The following is a 21,378-nucleotide window of genomic DNA, read 5'->3' on the forward strand; positions in this document are numbered from 1 at the left end:
TACTCTCTTCACAGGAAATGTGCAAGACAAATATATCTGGATTTTAAAATCTAAAAACTCTAACTTTCCAACATAAAACAGGTGTGTGGTTTTTGTTTTTGTTTTTGTTTTTAATGAGAAAAGCTCATTACAAAATTGTCATTGGTAAGGCACTCTAAGTTAGATGGCTCCAAAAATAGAGCTCTTAATAAAATATTCAAAAGTCAAATCTGAGTTTTTTAAAAATGGATTTTCTATTTTATGGATTATCTAGGCTGATTTGTATCTTCTTTAGTTCATGGAAATTTTATAGTTCTGGTCCAGTGGGGGAAGGAAAATGAGAAGATGAAATTCCTCAACATTATAGGAAGTTTGTAGAATAACATACTTTACAGTAAAGTATAGATAATTCTGGGCCATCTAACAGTTTGCTAAGAATCTGTTATAACTTCCGTGTCTAATATTTGTGATTCATGATGTTTGCTACAGGTTTTAAAAAAAACCTGAAATGACCTAAATGCATAACAGAAACACCAACTACTGTTAAAAATAAAAGTTTTTGGTTAAGCCTGTGAATTAGTCTTCCAGCATGTTCTGTCAATTAACCACATTTGCCATAACGTGATTTGCTATAAGGGACATCTCTCCTGGCTGACCTGGCACAAGTGTCCTCACTGTGGGAACCTCAACTTCTTCATTTATACGGTGAAACTGAATATATGAAATCATTTATCCAGACACAGCCCTGGAGTGCTCCCACTGTTCCCGCGTGTCGGGAACCTCACTGGCCATGGGTATAAAGGGAGAAAAGGAACAAGGAAACAGCCTCTATCAAAGGGCTGACCGTCCATGGGGGAGGCGCACCTGACAAGCACAACATCATGATCGGGTCGTTAGTCCTCGGAGATGCGTCACAGTGTAATGGAAGCGGAGAAGCAGCAGAACTGGGGTCTGGCGAGAGGCATTCTGAGACTCACTGGCGTGCGTGAGAATCCCATGAGTGGGCCAGGGGTGCGCTCACTGGCCAATGGACGGAATGTGTGCGAGAGAGGAGAGGTGTCGCGGGCCAAGGATCTAAAAGTTGCTCAGGGTGAGCTAAAAGTCAAGAATGAGGAGTGGAGGAGGTAGACGATGAGACGGGACAAGTAGACGGGGGAAAAAACACAAACCGTCTTCTATGTAGGACACCAGAGAAGGTGAGCGTTACTGAATGTTCGAGTGAGGACTCTGGGCACAAGCCTTAGGTGATTCAGTGTGTGTGAAGGCACACTTCGCTGAGAGAGCTTTGATGTTAAATACGGAAAGCAACTCAAAAAAGTACTATAAACTGTGTAAGATAAACACTATTTTTATTAATGGTCACTTGAGGGCAGTATACTAGGATTTTTCACCCTTGAAAAGTCAAGAAATGATAACATATGGAGCCAGTACAGATGCCATCTTCCTCTAAAATTGATGGCATGAGAAAGCTTAAATATCTGACCTGTGAAACAGAGCTGATGATGCCACGTAAGTTGAAACTTAAAGCATTTCCAGAAAATGAAAATAATTTAAAATGTCTGTGATACCAACCTTAAGGCCTTCTTGATATTGTTCTGTTTTCTCTTTAATGATTTTCCTATGTTCATCAAAAATTTCATCCATTCTTCCATACCACTGAAACACATTATTATTGAGCCTAATGTCTGCTGGAGAAAAGTTTGTGCACTCAATGAGGAAGGCGAGGCAGTTTTTAGAATCCACCAGTCTCTGGCCCAGTTCGACCATGTCGGTTGTCTCTACTTTCTGAATATAAGCCTGCGGGAAGACAAAAGTTGCAGAAGGCATTTTAAGGAACAGCTTAAGTCAAAACATAGGCTGTGGAAACGCTATGTATAAAGAAGCATGAATATGCACAGATTTGTTGAAAATGTAGACTTTGCAGTTCAAGATAGAAGACTGCAGCACAGTTTTCCTGTCATCATTCCCAAGCACCTCTACACAAAAGCAGTGGGAAAAAAACAGAAAATACTAAACAACACTTAAGAAGCACTGGAAAACCAGAGAGTGTTATGGGTTTCTGGGAAAGATGAAGCAGGGTAATATCGCCTATTCTTTCACGGTCGCATATTGGGGCCCCTCCTAGTGTCCCCCTCCAGTGCCTGCCGCCAGGTGCTGGCAATTCAATGTGACAACCAACAGACCATGGCTTTGCTCTCAGAGACTTGCTGGGGGAACAAGTATTAGTTGAATCGCCACCGTAACAAACGTCAGATCGCAGACTTGCAGCGGACACCAGGGCTACACTTTTCTTAATTACAAAATCTAAAAGAGAGCTATAGGCAAATATAACAAGAACTGTGCTAAATCTGTATGAGGACAATGATAATACTTTATTGAGGGACATTTTAAAAGTTCTGAATAAATTTGAAAACGTAGGTTAAGATGTAACATCCTCGAGATGTAAATTCTCCTCTAGTAAGTATAAAACCAAAGCAATTTCAATCAAAATTGCATTGGCAATTTAAAAAACAATTTTTGTCATAATTCTGACAGTCTCTGAAATCATAAATACTTGAGTAGCAAAGATAATCATGAAAAAAAATGAGAGCGAGTAGCCAAATATGAAAATATAATACATACAGATACAGTTATTTAAACAGTTCTTGTTCTGTCCCAGGAATAGAGGAGGAAGAAGAACAGAAGTCAGAACTAGATCCATGTACATGTGGAAATTGAGTGTTGAAAAGATGCATTTAAAATTAGAGGTCAACTGACAGATCATTTAATAAATCATATTAGAGTAATTAGCTACTGATATTGGAAAAAACTAAGGTTCCTTGTTACCTAGGAGAAATACAAAGAAGATACATTGTTGTGAAGAAAGGAACTTGCAGCAGAGTAATGATTTTGTTTTTGCAAAAGCAAATCTGTGGGAAGTGGTGGTGAATACAGGGGGTGTGTATGTGTGAGTGTGTGCATGAGCACACGCGGATGTGTACGCACATATATGTGCACATACACATAGAGCTCTCTCAAAGCTCTTTTGACACATGTTAACTTATATATCTGAATAATATAAATGTTGAAGGAAACCTGCTTCCCCATTGAAAAATGAGAAGACTGGCAATTACCTGTAACTACTTATATCCAGCTCCCTTGTCTATATCTAACCTCCCTATCTATGAAGTAAAGGCTTCTTTTTCTCATGTTTTTAAAAGTCTATTTAATCTTCATTTTTCTGTCTTTCTCTCTTCTCTCTCTCTAGTGTTATTTAGACTTAATACTGTATATATGTTTGGAAAGAGCAGAATTCACACTAAAAAAATCATTACTCTAAAGAAAGGAATTATGGGAAAAGACGAACTTCTGCTTCTGCTTTCTACTTTGTAAAATCCCAGATTATTTAAAATTTTACTTCTTTAATTAAAAAGAAAAAAAAACACTGTCTAAAAGTCCTTCATTAATATATCATTCTAACAAGACCAAATATTATGTTACAAATCCAAACAAATAAGATGGGAACCATGATGGTTTCCACAAGTAAATAAATGTCTAACTGAAAATATACTTTTATAATGTGATTAATCAGATTTCTGTGTATTCAAATGAATGGATTTTTATTTCCCCAACTGATAATGACTGATTTCAGTACTGCATAAACTGAGAAGTTATTTTACTATTGTGTGACTGAACTTTTTTAAGATGCAGAAATATTTTAAATATCAGTTAATGAATCCTATTTGCTAATTCTGTTACAGATTGTTATGAACAATAGAAATTCACACTAAATAATTCCAAATTTGTAAATATTTCCAGTGATGGCTAGGAGGGTAAATAAATGACACTCTTCTTACTCAGCATTATTTTTTCCACAGGCATATACAGTTATGGAATTCTCCAACTACTTTATAATCGTCCAGGATCAGAGTGCCACTTGACATCCTACAACAACTAATATAAAATATAAAAATCTAAAAGTGGTCATATACAGGTGTGTGTATCAAATACACATACATACGCATTCACGTGCTAACACCAATGCAAGTACAAAGACTTTAAAGAAAACAGATTTCTTTTAGTTAAATGCTGATATGTAAAGTCAGTTCTAATGATTTAAAAACTTTTCTTTGAAAGTTGACTAATTTAAAGAATGTACATAAGCACTTACACTTCTTTTGTAATTTCTTGCCTATACAAAGTTTTGAATGATTTTACGTATTTTGCTGGGTTTGCTTCCCTATCTTACAATCTAAAAGGAAAAGATTCTATTTTAGATCTTGGGAATGCTGGGTAGGAAATGGGGTAAGTCCTATAAAAGCTTGTTGTTATAAGAATGAAAAAGGAGTAAAATAAAATTGTGATTAGCTAGTTGTTTTATACTGTTTTACTTACCACTGGCAGATTTCTAACACAGAAGGAACACCAAAAATGACTAAAGTGAGACTTACCTAATATTTTTAGTAGCATAAATCCTATGCTCAAAACTTATTTCGGCAAATTACCACAGAAACTTTTAATGTATAACCAAAATAGCCTATAAAAACAAATTATTAAAGATTAAATATTTGATTAAAAAAATTAAGAATGGCCGCATATCTCAGGTTGCCCAAGACAGTCCTGGCTCATGCTATTAGCATGGTAGTAAGTATTAATATTGTTCCCAAAAATATTGGTAGACAGTACACAAACAGCTCCGATATTTCACCTCTCCCAATAGCCATACCCTGTGGTATCTTCTCATGCTGTGGCCATGTGACTTGCTTTGGCCAATGAGATGTTAACTACTGTGATGCACAGAGACAATTGTAAAGCATTTGTACACCCGGGGGTGGTTTTGTGTCTCTACCATGCCGTGAGAACACGTCCAGTAAGCCTGCTGGAATTTAAGAGACGAGCGGAGCAGAGTCAAATTGCCAAAGATCGTTTCGCTAGTCAATTCAACTGAGAACTAGCTGACCCAACTGAGTGAGTGACCCAACTGGGAGCAGAGCCAGCGGGGAACACCAAACTGTAGACTCATGAGCTAAGAATAACAAAACAAAACATTATTTTAAGCCTCTTTTAACTTTCATAGTGATTTGTTATTGTATTATCATGTTGATAATTAACTAATAACAGCTGGAAAAACAATTAACTTACACACATATGACTATAAAGTTTATAAATAATACCTTCATTTCCATTAGTTCTGCTGTATTTGGAGGAGTGCTAAGAGCTTTTTCTGCTATTTTCTCAAATTCATCACACAATCTGAAATACCAGACAAAATCAATTTATGTAACTAAGTTTTATTCTTAAATATATTCTTATATACTAAATGTGCCCTTATGTGAAAAACAAAGTAAGATGATCTTATCTATATGACATCTAAAAATTTGTGCCATTATCCATTCAATACACATTTAATGATCATCTCTTACATTTGCAACTATAATACTAAGTGACAGAGAGAGAGAATTGTAGAAGATGTAATAATGACTCCAAGCGGTTCATAATCCTGTCTAGAAAACAAGGCCATAAACGATAGGGGCTCTACCAGAGATTTAGTTGAGATAGCACCAAAAAAGTAGTATTAAGTAAGGGAATGATTAACTCTACTTGTGGTGAACAGTTAACATGGACCTCTATGCTCAGAAACTTCTAGTAATATGCAAATATTTCCTACTTATTTGGGTTGTAGCCCATATTATGAACTTACTGTGAGATTTAAAAAAAAAAAAAAAAGTGGTAAAAGGTAAAAAAAGACCAGATAAAACAGGTAGAAATTTCTTAAAGAAGACTGACTGCAATGGGGTACCTCGGGTTTCAGGCGGTTGAGACTTTGACTCTTGATTCTGGCTCTGGTCATGATGTCAGGTCATTTGATTGAGCCCTGCCTCGGGCTCCCCAGTGGGCATGGAGCCTGCTTAAGATTCTCCCTTTCCTTACCCTATCTCTCTCTTTAAAAAAAAAAAAAAAAGGAAGAAGAAGAAGAAGAAGAACGGCTGGGAGGTGGAGAGAAACAGCATGGTTGTGAATTTGGGTTGAAGGGGGGAGTGTGGAAGAAGAAACAGGGTTCTGAAGATGGTTGTAAGTTTGAGAGGCAGAATCCGCAGCAGAGGAGCGATTTTTAGTGAGATACAGAGGACGTGGGCAACTGGTAGAACCAGCTCCAGAAGGATGGGCGCCAAGAGGGTTGAGCCCATAGGCAGAGGGAACTTTGAATGGTATGACAGACTCTTTCCCAAAAATATGGGGAGACAGGAATGAAGGGCTCTTGCAGAATTGAGGTGAGACACAGAGGGGCAAGAAGTTGAGGCACTTGTATCTGACTGGTCCTCTAGTATTCCTGATACGTCCTTTGTACATCCCGTGTGTGGTGAGAGGCAAGGTTTGGAGAAAGAGGGGAAAAGCAGAATCAGCATAACCTCAGAAGGGGCAGTTAAGAGACGGAGAAAATAGCTATGAAATCAAAATAAATATTTAACGCAGCATGAAGAGCTACGAGTAAAAGCCATTTTCACTATTCTCCCAGAACTTTTAGAGGGAAAGTGCTTTTACAGTTGAATATGGGATTCTGGTTCCAGGACTGGCTGTGCAGGGACCCGTCCTGCCGCAGCCTTACCCCTCACCCCTCCTGCCTCTTTCCAGCGACACAGATCAGTCCGAGTTCTTCAAATACCACCATCCATTTTCACGCCTCACACCCTTCTACGTTACTTTTTCTAGCTGGAATTCTTTTATTTACATTGTTCACCTGGTAGACTCCCAGTACTCATCCCCTAAAATGAATTCACATACCTTCTTCCTCGTAGCTTGCCCTGATCTTTCCCACTTGCCCAATCTCTGCTGTGAAGGACATTAATCATGTCCTTCTCCATTCTGTGTCTGTGGCTCAATTCAGCATTTACTGAACCTTACGGTAATTTCCTGGTTTGTATTTCTAGTTCCCCTTAAGACTATAGCTTATAATAGTTATATATAACTTATATATTATATTATTATAATAAATTAAATATATTATGTATTACAGTAGTTATATTCATATTTAGAATATAAGCACCTACTCTTGTGCTTAATACAAGCTTCCTTCAGGCTTTTTTACAGCCCGAATCTTCTTTTTAATGATCTATTTTTTCCTATAATACCATAACAATTACAAAATTTTTGATTGGGGGGGGTGTCTTCCATGTGACTGATACCAGAAAAAAGGTTCCCAGAGCAACACGAACACCAGTTGTTGATTCAAGACTAGTTCTACATCTTGCCTACATACAAAGGCATTCTGTTTATACCTTAGCATTTCGTGAGTTTACTTAACATGAGCCGGTTATCCTAAAATTCCCCAGGTTAGTCAAAAAATAAGTTTTTAGTTAAGACAACAAGTTATTAGCCTTGAAGAGTAATCCCAGTGAGTGAAATTCTAAATCTGAGGATCCATTAGGACCCAGGAAAACTATTGGGTAAATCCACTTTGAAAATCCATTTTGTGTATTGATTATACAAACTTAAAACTTATAACATTAGTGATGTTAGAGAACACCTATCTGACTTGTGAAAACAAAACTGCAAACACTTCTTACTACCGCCTTATTTCAAGCAATCAGGAAGGTGCATTTGTGGTGAAAAACTAATAATAATCATAAAATGACAAAGCCAAGTAGAAGTAAGTGTGACATCATCTTCTTGGAGGGTCATTGATGACACTGTTCTAATCTAAAACTTCATTTGAATGACAATTGATCCTATCTAACAACACCTTGAAAAAAAAATACCAGTATCACATAAATACCTTGTATTTACTTCCTGATGATCTCGGAACATTTTAGCTATAAGTTTTCCGCAAATAAGTTCTGCTCGTTTCACCAAAGCTCTGATTAATTCCTCACAGCGCATTTCAAACATTCCTAAACGAATAGTCTGCACCAAGAAGTATTAAAAGTTTAATGAACATGAAAAGAAAAGATTCCCACAATTTTGCCTTTCTCGCAATATTGTTTGGTGTGTGTGTGTGTGTGTGGTGTGTGGTGTGTGTGTGTGTGCATGTGTGTTTAATATGATGTAGGCAGGATTTTCTAACCTCCCATTTGTATTTTACAACCATCTTCTGGATAAATCTTCAAGAGTTTGTTATCTTGGAAGCCAATTCTATCTCAGGACAACAATGGACATAAGAACTTTGGAGAATTGAGTTATTATTAAATAGACAGTGGGGGATTTAGATGTTGTATCTGCTCCATACAGAAGAGTAATGCGTATTTTGGGTGGAAATTTTGGAAACTACGAAAAAGGACAAACAAAAATTTTAAATTACCAGTCTCCTACGGAACAGAAGTAATCGCATTTTGGTGTGATTACCATATTTTCTGAAAGATTTATAAACACTAAAGCAAAAAAACAAAAAACAAAACTGAGCTCTTGGAATCTTTGAGAGGACAAATCATATAAAGTACAAATTATGTAAAGCAGAAGTCAGACTTGAAGTACTAGACTTTCAGCTCTCTGGGGACAAGAACACTGTTTTGTCTACTTCTATATATCCTGGGTTTCCCACAATGCTCGGTTCCTGGAGAGGCAATAAGTACTTTCCCTGTTGACAGTTATGGTCTGATTCTTTCACTGTATGATCTAAAAACATATCCTCATGAAACTGGGAAAAGATCCTAGTTACAAAGAACAGTTGTACAAAACGGACCCTTTACCTTTCTAGATGTGTACTGTATCTCCTCTATTAGTTTTTGATATTTGCGAATTTCTTGCATTATTTTCTCATAACTACGGTTCTCTTCAAGGAAAGCATCAGCATCTTGCTCAGCTTTTCTGGTGATCAGGAAGTCATACTTGTCATAGAGTCTGAGGTGCTCCTTGGGTGCCACACTCTCTCTCTTTATCACGTCCTTCACTTTTTCTTTGTGGGCTTCGACAATTTCATCCAGAATTACTGGCTTCAAGGTTGTTGGTTTAGACTTACTTTCCTAAACAAAGGGAAAAATAACATTCATTTAAAAAAATAAAGGTAACTGTATCATTTATCTTTGTAAAAATGCCAATCTTACTGTGTGTGTTTGTGTGTGTGTACACACACACATACATTCATAAAGTCTTTTTTATTTATTTTAAGATTTTATATATTTGACAGAAAGCGAGAAAGCACAAGCAGGAGGAGCAGCAGGAAGAGGGAGAGGAAGCAGCAGACTGCCCACCGAGCAGGGAGCTTGACTCGGGATGCAGGACTCGATCCCAGGACCCTGGGATCATGACCTGAGCCCAAGGCAGATGCTTAAAGGACTGAGCCACCCAGGTGTCCCTCCTTTTTATTTTCTAATCTCTATAGAAAGAGATTCAGTCTAATAGTATATTGAACACCTAAGTTTCATAGACTTTTATTGTTTTCCTTCAAGTCTACCTAGTTGTGTTTTGGGTTTTCTGTATGCATGAAAGAACTATCACTTGAAAATACACACAAAATAAAAACACCAAAACCCACATTGTGTTTGTGCAACTGAAAGGTAGAGCTTGCATTGTACTTTATTTTTAAAAAAGTAAGCCAGCTCAGTGTCATATCATCATATTCTTTGATCACAGTACTTTTTCACCTTGAGGAGTAATCTGTCTAGAACAAAGAAAAATTGTCTACTCATTCATTGACCTTTGATCTTTGATTCTGTGAATAGCAACTAGAAGAAACTAAAATCCCTGGTTACAAAATGTGCGTTCTGCTATCACCATTAGAATAATGAATGAGATAACAACTTTTAATAAGCAAACAAATCTCAATACTTGTCTCCTCTTTTCCAATAAGAGGGCAAGGATATGTGCCTATAGGGTTTATTATCCTGAACCAAGTTACACTTAAAAATATACCTGCTCTACCTTTCATTTGGAAGAAGGGATTCTTCACTCTAACAAACAAAAATTATGATCAGTAGTGGATATTCTAGAGCATTCACTAGATACTATTAAAGGATTCCTTAGAGAACTGGGTAATTTATTCAGCTATCCAGGATGCATTTGCCCACTATGCCCACTAGGGGGATTTTAGGACCTCATAATGGTTAGAATTAGACCCTTCTTGAGAACTTTAGTGAATCCCACCACCACCATTCCCACTACATCCCTGGGCTCAGTAGATGCTTGGTGCCATCTTTTCCGGGGCCAGCAGGGGCGGAGGGGGCAGGGACTCTGAGCTAAAGAAATCTATATTGGGTACTGTACACAAAGTAATTATTGGATCTAATGCCAAGCTCATCAATACTCATTATATAATATTTCTTAAACGTACTAACAACCTGCCTAATGTCTTCAGCCTATAGGTCTATCTTTCTAAACCTAATTGGATACAAGTACATCAGAACTATATTAGAAAGTATACTTTTGATATGAATTCTAATCAATTCCTATCAAGAGTTAAGGGAAATGATATTTTGAATGAGACAGCTCAAGTATTCGAAAGTCTACCAAAATAGATCATGAGATGGTGATATGCTTGGATTCACAGCATCTTGGGCCCTTGTAGGTTTGTCTTCCGGGAGAAAGAAATGTATTTTAATTTCACTTTCAGTTTCTATCAAAGATTATGATAAGAACACCTCTACAACTCACTTCTGCCATTGCTGTCAAAGGTCATCAAAATCATGTTCAGTCATCTTACTCGAAGTACCTTCTCCATCGTTTCCAAACCTGATTACTAGCAAAATATCCCTAGATGATTCCGGCAACCTATTTCTGAGAACGAGCTATCATTGTGAATCCACATGTCTAGGGGCAAGAAATGGTGGTGGTAGATTTGTATTTTTAAAATATCACCAGGTGATGCTGATATGTAGGATTTCAGAACCATTACTCCATGTAAAATGTAAGACTTCTCTCTCAAAATCTGATAACAGGGAAAAAGACCTGAGCAGTTTAAATTAACTGCTTAATCCCAGTTAAAACTTGTCATATATTCCTCCTCACTTCAGAAGCCAGGAAACTTAGAGCCATATTTTATAACCATTAAATCAAAGTAACTATATTCATTCAAATGATGGTATTACTTTTCTCCACTCTGAGCATGCCTAGTAACAATTATTAACTCATTCTATTTGTCTGTTTCATAAACTCCCTCAGATCCTTATTGAAAAATGACAGGGTATGTCCGGAGAAAGATACAATAGCTGAACTGAAATTAAACAAAGGCCAAAGTAAACTACATTTCTCCAGAGACTTCTATTTATGACAATATGAGGACTCTATAACCTGAAAATAACTATCTAGTTCAAAACATATAAGAATGCCGGAAAAAATGCCAAATATAACTTTTCGATGCATAGCTAAGGAAGCAAAATAAAATAATAGGGAAAGTCTAGGGGCTAAACGTGAGGGAACACGTGAGTTGGGAGGTAATTATGTGCGGAAGTGAACAGCTGCCCTAGAGACTGCTGATCCCTGGTGGTCTAAGCTTTGTTTTAATGAGTCTCTAGCAAGATGGGCCTACGTGCAAGGGAGGGGGTAGCAGAATGGCTGTTAGGAAACAAAGCCTCAAGCCTGAGCAGAGAGGAACGTCACATTGGCTACCCCCACAGAAAGCCAAGAATACCGAAAGGTGATAGAAAATTTCAGAATGCTGAAAGGTGACAGAACCTCTGAATGAGGAACCAACAACATCCTGTTTTGACCTTGTTTTTTGGTGGAGAAGAAAAAAGACTGTCACCTTAAGATTGTGACCACCAGCTTGTTCTCATGCAGACTTGGTAAGCATTCACACTGCCCGTGTTGTCCACAAAATCCTTGGCAAGAATTTTATTTTAAAAATGGTCTTTGGGGGTGCCTGGGTGGCTCAGTGGTTTAAAGCCTCTGCTTTCAGCTCAGGTCATGATCTCAGGGTCCTGGGATGGAGCCCCGCATCAGGCTCTCTGCTTAACAGGGAGCCTGCTTCCCCCACTTTCTCTGCCTGCCTCTCTGCCTGCTGTGTCTCTGTCAAATAAATAAATAAAATTAAATTAAAAAAAAAAAAAAAAGGTTGTTGGTCTGGAGAGACCTCCAGAGTAACTGTGAGGAGAATATGCAAATTCGGGAGGAACCACCTTAAATTAAGGCCTTAAGGACTTCCCTGCATGAAGTTCTTACATGTATGAGCACATAATGATAAAGGAAAAACACCCATAGAAATAAACCACCATGAGCAAGTGTCAGATCAGTGAATGGAGAAGTGAAAGAGAAATGAATATATGACTAAATACAGGGGACAATAAAAAGTGACAAGTCCCATGTGACAACTTAATGGAATTCCTAGAAAATAAAAATATTGAAAAAATAGAAACTTTACGATGAAGATAAATATCCTCACAATGGATAATTTCACAATCACAATGTTGAATAAAATAAAACAAGTCACTGATTACAAGAGGACTCCACATATATACACAGACAATGAAACACTAAATGGAAATTGTTTAAAGATATGCAGACAGGTAGTAAGTGTATCTTAAAATTTTCAGATTAAGAACTACAAAATTCAAGATTATGATTCTTTTGCTCGAAGGCAGAAGCAGAGGAAGGTGAACAGGGAAAGGCGGTGGGGAGCAGGAAGAGCTTAAAGGTATCAGTAATATCACATTTCTCTAGTTAGATTGTAAGTAAACAGGGGTAACTTTATTACCACTTAAAACTACACACTAGTCTCCTGGACCCTTTCCCGTACATGAAATATTTGTGAACTATTTTAAAAATAAAAAAGAGGGGTGTCTGGGTGGCACAGTCGGTTTTAGCTCAGGTCATGTTCTCATGGTCGGGAGATCAAGGCCTGTTCTGGGCTCTGTGCTCAGGCCACAGTCTCCTTCAGATCCTCTCTCCTTCTCCCTCCCCCTCTGCTTGCCCAGCTCATGTGCACATATGTGCTCTCTAAAATAATATTTTTAGGGACACCTGGGTGGCTCAGTGAGTTAAAGCCTCTGCCTTCATCTCAGGTCATGATCCCAGCATCCTGGGATCAAGCCCTGCATCAGGCTCTCTGCTCGGCAGGGAGCCTGCTTCCTCCTCTCTCTCTGCCTGCCTCTCTGCCTACTTGTGATCTCTGTCTGTCAAATAAATAAATAAAATCTTTAAAAAATAAAAAAATAAGTAAATAAATAAATAAATAATATTTTTTAAAAATAAAATAAGAAGGAAATGAGAAAGCTACTGATTGGACTTACAAAGCTTGAAAACTTTTAAGTTAAGGAATTATCAGACATGCCCGACGTGTATACTAGACTGCAGTAGCTCCCGTTGAAATATACAAGTTCAGCATAGCTTTGCTAAGTAAATGGCCAGAGAGAGAAGCGAGGTAGAATCTGTGACTTGAGAGTACAGACACCAATGCTGATGGGAAAAGGTATATGAGGAGAGTAACCAACTGGAGGACCGTCTGAGAGAGCTAGAGACGTATCAGGGGCTGTGCAGCATGGCGTGAGTACCACAGCCAACCCTGACTGCCTGCCTTAAACCTGAGCACAAACTTTAATTCCTTCCCTTAAGAAAAGTTCCAGTCCAATGCAAGACTAGACTAAGTAACTAAGTATACTGTAATGGAAATATTGTATTTTTTAATTAAAAGCTTCTCATAAGCCAATGTTGCCAAGCCATTTATATTCTGCACAGCAGAGGATACAGGTCTACGCCTTCTAGAAGTTGTTTGAAATGAAGGTCATCATGAAAATTCAAGCAATCAGAATATCCCTGTTACTTACCCACTTGGAATACAGTTTTGTCTCAACTCTTGGCACAAAACTGACAGCCTTAATCATGGTATCATAAACATTTAGAAGGATGTCTATATAGTCACTGAACTCAGGTTCAAACTTAATGGTGTCATTTTCAAGAATCAGCCTCATGATGAAACCGGGATGTTCAAAAGCTCTAACAGAATCCTGCCAAAAAAAAAAAAAAGTATACATGTATGTGAGTATATACATATATATGTATATATTCATATATATATATATATATATATATATATATGAATGAATGGGGAGAGACTAAGCAGTGCAGTGGTCCCAGCTAGAACTCATGGGTTCTCACCTTTCCTCTTATGCCCTAGACAGTTAAGCCAATGAGGAGGTCTACTAAAAAGTGCAAGAGCAATTCCCAGCTAGACGTGTTGGTGTTTAGTACCCACCAGGCCTGCAGATCAACCAGAGTTGGGGTCAGGGTTTCAGAAAAAAGAGGATGTGCATAGCAGTGGGGCTCTGGAGTCATGCAAGAAAGAGCCTATGAAGAACATTCGGATTCCCAAGCCCAGCTCATACTCAAACAGGACCTTCTTCTGGAAAGAAGAGAGTTCCTAGCAGAAACCTCCCCCAGCCATCATGGCCCAAATTTCCCAATGAGAAGAGTTTTCACTTCTCTTCACTAATCCTCACCAACTAGGTGATACCCGTATATCCTGAATATTCAGGTTGATACTAAGTGTTTTTAAACAGGTAAGTGATCTAAAGATGTACTTCTTCTTCTTCCACCGGTAAAGGTCTTTTTTTTTTTTTAATCTTCTTCCTCTTGAAAATAAATTAGTAGTTGAATAGTGGTGTTATGGCACCATACTTACTGGTGGTTGTGCTATTAAGTCTGTGAAATCCTGCATGGAGACCAAAGTGAGTTCTTGCAGTTGTAAAGTCATAAGCGTAGCTGCGCAGTTGAAAAAAGATTCCAATTTGGCACTGCTGTCACTAGTTGGCAATTGCTTTTTTTTATTACCTTGGTAATAAATATTCTGAACTTCTGGAAACCACCTTGAAAGCATAAAAGACTTTTAAAAGTTAATACTTCCAGTGAATCACTCCTTTTACGTTAAGCATTAACAGTAACTTCTGGACATCCAAAGGTCTTCATAGAGAGCTCTATTGCTAAGACATTATCTACCCTCTGAAATGTAAGCACTAGTGTATTTCAATTTTTCTAGGAAAAGAAATTTTAATCAAGGCCAAGAGAAGATGACTCAACAATGTGATGTGGTGAAGAAAAAAAGAAAAAACCCAACAACATCAAAAAATAAACCCTTACTCTAACTCCTGAAACTATGCTTTCTGTACTTTTTGAATAAAAGTTTATTGGATATTACAAAATACTATGTACCAGTCTCCAAAATGTTCTTTAGGGAATGGATTTGTTAGTATAAAGCTAAAATGTAAATAGCTGTTTAAACCAAGAGAGAGCTTATTTAGTTCAACTCACTTGGTACTATATGTTTTTCTGTTTCACAATGACTTGAAAACAAGACAAATCAATAAAATCAAGTGTATTATTTTATTCCCCTTATTGTGAAACCCTGAAAGAATGACTGATTTAAAACAAAGTTTCAAATGTGTATGTAACCTTGTAACAGAAATGTAAATTCACATATAGATACATAATAAGTTTTTAGCTTATAAAACCACTAATACTACAAAATTAAGGAATACTGATACTTCTTTCATAGGAGATCATGAATTTTTTTAAAAACATAGTCCACATACTTTCAGGAGTTGCCAAATCCTTTCAATAAAGATCTCAATTTTAAATACATGTATTCATTTCTTTAACAAATATGTGTTTAATGTCTACATGCTAGACATTAGTTTCATGGGAAATGTAAAAAGATATGACATCATCTCCTATCTCTTATAATAAAAAGGCAATGTGTCATAGCAGAAAAACAGTCTTGAAGTCAAAGGATTGAGATATAATTTTCCATTTAAGTAACAGAGAAGGGTTTTATAATGAAAATGGCAATTTCATTGATAGATGGAAATGAAATGAGAAGGACCGTGAGGAAAGGCTCTGAAGTAGAAGCGGGGTAATAAGAAAAATAGGTGGGTAAGTGGGGCTAATTTATCCGAGAATTTCATTGTCTATAATAGAAGTAATAGAGAGATTTCTTCCCAGAAGATAGAAAGAAAGAAGTGGGGGGAAGTCTGAGAGGACTTTAGTAGAATTGGGAGCTGAACACTCTCTAAAACGAGGCCATGGCAGATCTTTCCGCAGTAAGGTGTCCTTGTGGAAGTAACAGATAAGGAGGAAAACTAACAAATACTATATAGAGAAGGGTAATGCTACATTAAGAAAGGGGACCGAGAAACTTCCGGTAGTTTGGACAAGAGATGGAGTAAGTTTGGAGCTACAGAACTGGAAAATGAACAAATAAAAAGATATGTTTTAAAAATTATTCTGTCACTGTCCCAAAGATATTGACGGGGATCCCTATTATGTACAAAACACTTTGTGCAAAATATTAATCAGTCTCCAAAGTGCCTTGAGGCTAAGAGAGGGAGGAAAAGATGAACACATAAATACATATTATAAAAGGAAGGCATTAAAAGAGAATAAAGGGTCAGAGGTATTCAGAAGGAAGTGATCATTTTTAAGGGGTAGCAATAGAGATTTCATAGAAGAAGGATCATTGGAGCTGGGTACTGAAGGACAGAAGAGAGGCTTCTCCAGTAATGAGCCACATCAAGTACTGTAAATAGCATAAATCATACTATTTTGCTGACGGTATTCAAGAGGTTTCTTTTTGTTAAATTTCCTTAACCTCTGATTCAGTTTGATAGAATTTTGTGTGAAGATGATAATGCTAAGAGTCACAAGTTTAAGAAGGAAGAAACTAAACAACTTCCAAATGTTCCTGGAATTCCCATCCCACAGATGAAAACAAAGAAGAGTCACTAATTTTTTTTTTTTTAAATCGGTAATTGGCTAAAAAGGAGAACAAAGAGACTTTATCCACTGAATACTTATACAGTTATAGTATTATACAGTTATAGACTGATGTTAGAAGTTATGTCTTGTTTAATTTAATAGGACTATTTCTCCAGGCATGGCCCAAGGTGAAAGTCTTTTCAGACCTGAGAATGGAAGTGCTAGGTTAGGTCCAGGTTGCAGAAGACCTTAAAAGGTAGGCTTAGAAATGGTGACTTATTTTGTCAACAAAAGGGAAGCACTAAATTAGGGGTTAGGACATGTCACATGACGGTGGTTTGTAGGCTACACAGGAGGCTAAAAGAGCCCACCAAGGGTAGTTGCAGTGGGAATAAAAAGGCATACACAAGAAAGAGGCTTCTGAGAGAAGATCAAGAACAGTTCGTGGTCCTCAGTCTAAAAAACATAAAAGGATTCAAATCATAAAAAATCATAAATCAGTAACAGATGGACACTCTGGCAATATATAACTACATAGAAATTAAACAACACAATCCTAAATGGCCAGTCAAAAAGGAATTCATATGGGAAATCAAAAAATAATTTGAGATGAATGAAAATGAAAACACCATTTACCAAAACTCACAGAACACAAAGAAAGCAGTGACTGGAGGAAGTTTATAGATGTCAACAGCTACATTAAAAATGAAAAAAATCTTAACTCAGTAACTAAATTCCACTAGAAAATGGAAAAAGAGAAAACTAAACTCAAAACGAGGAGAAAGGAAGAAATAAAGATTTGAGAAGGGGAAAAAATAGAGAATAAAAAAAGATAGAGAAAATCAACAGACCCAAAATTTGGCTTTTAAAAAGATCAGCAAAATTGGGGAGGAGCAAGATGGCAGAGGAGTAGGAAACCTAAATTTCATCTCATCCCAGGAACTCATTTAGTTACCAAACCATTCTGAACACCTACAAACTCAACAGGAGATCAAAGAAAAGAATAGCAGCAATTCTATGAATGAAAAAGTGAACACTTTCTGGAAGGTAGGACTGCGAAGAAGAGAACCCTGGGCAATATTAGGGAAGAGAGACCACAGGGGAGAGAGAACTTCTATCATCTGGCTACAGGCAAGTGATAGAGCAGTGGAGCAAAAATATGAACATTAAGAAGTCTGCTCCACTGAGGGACGTCACTCCAGCGGCTGAATGGGGGGAGGGGTGAAACCTTCACTGGGACTGTGTGGTCTCAGGATCCTCGGGGTCACAGAAAGACTGGGCAGAGCTCAGTGGCACAGCTCCCAAGTATTGGAGCAGGGAAGCCAGCTGCAAAGACAGAGCCAAGGAGTGGGCTCTCAGCTCAGGGTTGTCATAAATCATTATCTGTGGCACAGTTGGGCCACTACTCTCCAAGGAGGGACCCCACACTAGCAGATCTGGGGAGACTCTCCTTCCTCCACTGGGAGAAGCAGCATGGGATCCTCCACAGGAATCTGCTGAGTTTGGACACTCCAAATGGGGTCGTGTACCAAAGACAAAAATGCTCAGTCACAGGCCAAGTGAGCATGAAGTGTGGCCAGAGACCAGGGAGAGAGGAGTGATTGACTGCTTTTCTCTGAGGCCATACTGAGGAGTGGGGCCCTGACCTCTCACCTCCTCTGGGGCCAGCAACTGGGAGGCCACCATTTTCATTCTCATTCTCCAAATCTATACAGAACGCTTTCAGGGAACAAAAGCTACCAGGAGCAAACCCAAGTGGATTATTCTGCCTGGCCCCTGGCAAGGTCAATGCAACTCTACCTCAGGCAAAGACATGTGAAAATCAGTGCAACAGGCCCCTCACCCAGAAGATGATCAGCAAGAACATCCAGCCAAGACCAAGTTTACTGATCAATGAGAAGTGCAAAACTCTAGCATTAGGGGAATATAGCACATAGAATTCATGGCTTTTTCCCCATGACTCCTTAGTCTTTCAAAGTTAATTATTAAAACTTTATTTTTTTCTTTTTCTATTTATTTTTTGAATTTTTCTTCAACTACCATCTTATCAATTCCTTTTTAAAAATCTTTTTAGATTTTCAGTTTTACAGTCATATTCTATCCCTTCATTGTATTTAATCTTATTTTTTATATATAAATATAAGTTGTTCTTTCTTTAAAATTTTGGGATACACTTTCTTCTGACAGATGAAAATATACCCTAAACCTAGTATATGACTTTGTTCTAGTCTCCTGCCTGATCACATTCTCTTTTTTTTTCCTAATTTTTTTCTTTTTTTAATGAATTTCTTAACAATTCCTTTTTAAAATTCTTTTTAAATTTTCATCTTTATGGTCATATTCCATCCCTCCATTGTATTTACCCTTATTTTTGTATATATATAAGTTATTCTTTCTTTAAAATTCTGGGAAGAAGTTTCTTCTAATAGACCAAAATACACCCCAGATCTAGTGTGTGGCTCTGTTCTATTCACCACCCTCTTCCCATTTCTTTCCCCTCCAGTTTCAGATCTCTTCTGATTTGTTTAGTATATATTTTTCTGGAGTCATTGTTACCCTTTTAGCATTTTATTCTCTCATTCATCTATTCTTCTCTGGACAAAATGACAAAACAGGAAAACTCACCTCAAAAAAGAAAGAGAAAGAAAGAAAGAAAGAAAAGAAAGAAAGAAAGAACAAGAGGCAGTACTGACTGACGGGAGCCTAATCAATATGGACATTAGTAAGAACTAGAGTTCAGAATGAAAGATACTAGCTGGGCTTGGGAAAAGCATAAAAGATACCAGAGAATCCCTTTCTGGAGAAATGAAATAGCTAAAATCTAACCAAATTGAAATAAAAAACGCTATTAATGAGGTGTGATTAAAAAAAGAGGCTCTAACTGCTAGGGTAAATGAGGCAGAAGAGAGAATTAGTGATATAGAAGACCAAATGATGGAGAATAAAGAAGCTGGATAAAAGAGAGATAAACAACTACTAGACCACAGTGTCTAGTGACAAGAGATAAGTGACACAATAAGATAAAACAGTATTAGAATAATTGGGATGTTAGAAGAAGAAAGGGAGGGGACAGAAGGTATATTGGAGCAAATTATAGCAGAGAACTTCCCTTATTTGGGGGAAACAGGCATCAAAATCCAGAAGCCACAAAGAATCCCCCTCAAAATCAATAAAAATAGGCCAACACCCCATCATCTAATAGTAAAACTTACAAGCCTCAGAGACAAAGAGAAATGCTGCTGCCCCTCGGAACAATTTGTTACTTAAACTGTAACCCCTGGAGGATTTTACTAGTTACCAAGCACATTTAGATATGACCTTAAGAAATACATATACTGGCAACAGGTCTTTGGGGAGAAGGACGATGTACGACCATGAAGCTGGGCAGCTGGGGATGCCTGGCTCGCTCAGGGCAGAAGCCCGCCCCTTCACAGAAGCTGGGCATCTGGGAACACCCGGCCCACCCAGGGCAGAATGCCGCCTGCTTCAGGGAAGCTGAGCACCCCAGAACGCCCGGTCAGCTCAGGGTGGAACGAAAACTGCCTGCTTCCCTTATCCGTTATCGCTCCTTTCTCTTCCCAGAAGCACCTGTTGTTAGTTAGATGAGTCCTTTGAATGTGCTTGTTTAACTATAAACTCTATCCTCCTCCTTGCTTGTCTGTAAGACGTGACTAACGTTTGACCTTCATCAATCCTTCTGTTGGCTATTGTTTTCTATCCAATAAAAGTGAGACTGTGGAGTTGCTCGGGGCAGCAGTCCTTTTTGACTGTTGTCTCCTGCCCCCAATCTCTTGCAGCTGACTTGTTCGTGCCTAATTCTTCTCTCGTTGCCGACTGGAAGCGGCAGAGAAAAATACCAAAAGCAGCCCGGGACAAGAGATCTGTAACCTACATTAGATTGGCATCGGACTTATGGCAGCCTGCCAGGTCAGAAAGGACTGGCACGATATATTCAGAGCATTAAACCAGAAAAGCATGCAGCCAAGAATATCATACCCAGCTAGGCTATCATTGAAAATAGAAGAAGAGATAAAAAGCTTCTAGGACAAACAGAAACTAAAAAAAAAAAAAAATTGTGAACACCAAACCAGCCCTACAGAAAATATTGAAAGGGGTCCTCTGAGCAAAGAGAGAACTTTAAAGTAACAGACCAGAAAGGAACAGAGACAATATAAAGTAACAGTCACCCTACCGGCAATACAGTGGCACTAAATTCATATCTGTTAATAGTTATCCTGAATGTAAGTGGGCTAAAAGCCCCAATCAAAAGACAAAGGGTATCAGATTGGATAAAAAAATAAGACCCATCAATATGCTGTCTACAAGGGACTCATTTTAGACCCAAAGACACCTCCAGATTTAAAGTGAGGGGGTGGAAAACCATTTACCATGCTAATGGACATCAAAAGAAAGCTGGGGTGGCAATCCTTATATAAGATAAATTAGATTTTAAACCAAACACTATAATACAAGATGAGGAAGGAAACTATATCATACTTAAAGGGTCTGTCCAACAAGAAGATCTAACAATTTTGAATACCTATGTCCCTAACATAGGAGCAGCCAATTAATAACAAAATTAAAGAAACACATTGATAATAATACAATAACAGTAGGACATGAAAACCCCCCTCACTGAAATGGACAGATCATCTAAGCAAAAGATCAACAAGGAAATAAAGGCTTTAAAGGACACACTGAACCAGATGTACTTCACAGATCTATTCAGAACATTCCATCCCAAAGCAACAGAATACACATACTTCTCTAGTACACATGGAACATTCTCCAGAATAAATCACATCC

The 21,378-nt window shown here is 37.8% G+C and overlaps 1 protein-coding gene across 1 annotated transcript in view; it reads right to left on the bottom strand.

Annotated features, from left to right (window-relative positions):
- The window catches only part of DNAH7 (dynein axonemal heavy chain 7), a 251,111-nt gene that overhangs the window by 185,196 nt on the left and 44,537 nt on the right, over nucleotides 1-21,378 (bottom strand). The window contains exons 11-16 of the mRNA XM_044241200.1: nucleotides 14,504-14,687; nucleotides 13,650-13,829; nucleotides 8,643-8,915; nucleotides 7,733-7,860; nucleotides 5,133-5,211; nucleotides 1,552-1,776 (exon numbers count right to left, since the gene is read on the bottom strand). Coding sequence (XP_044097135.1) covers nucleotides 1,552-1,776; nucleotides 5,133-5,211; nucleotides 7,733-7,860; nucleotides 8,643-8,915; nucleotides 13,650-13,829; nucleotides 14,504-14,687 — 1,069 coding nt within the window. The remainder of the gene's footprint in view (nucleotides 1-1,551; nucleotides 1,777-5,132; nucleotides 5,212-7,732; nucleotides 7,861-8,642; nucleotides 8,916-13,649; nucleotides 13,830-14,503; nucleotides 14,688-21,378) is intronic.

Source organism: Neovison vison, chromosome 3, assembly GCF_020171115.1.
Source record: "Neovison vison isolate M4711 chromosome 3, ASM_NN_V1, whole genome shotgun sequence".
NCBI classification, from domain to species: Eukaryota; Metazoa; Chordata; class Mammalia; order Carnivora; family Mustelidae; genus Neogale; species Neogale vison.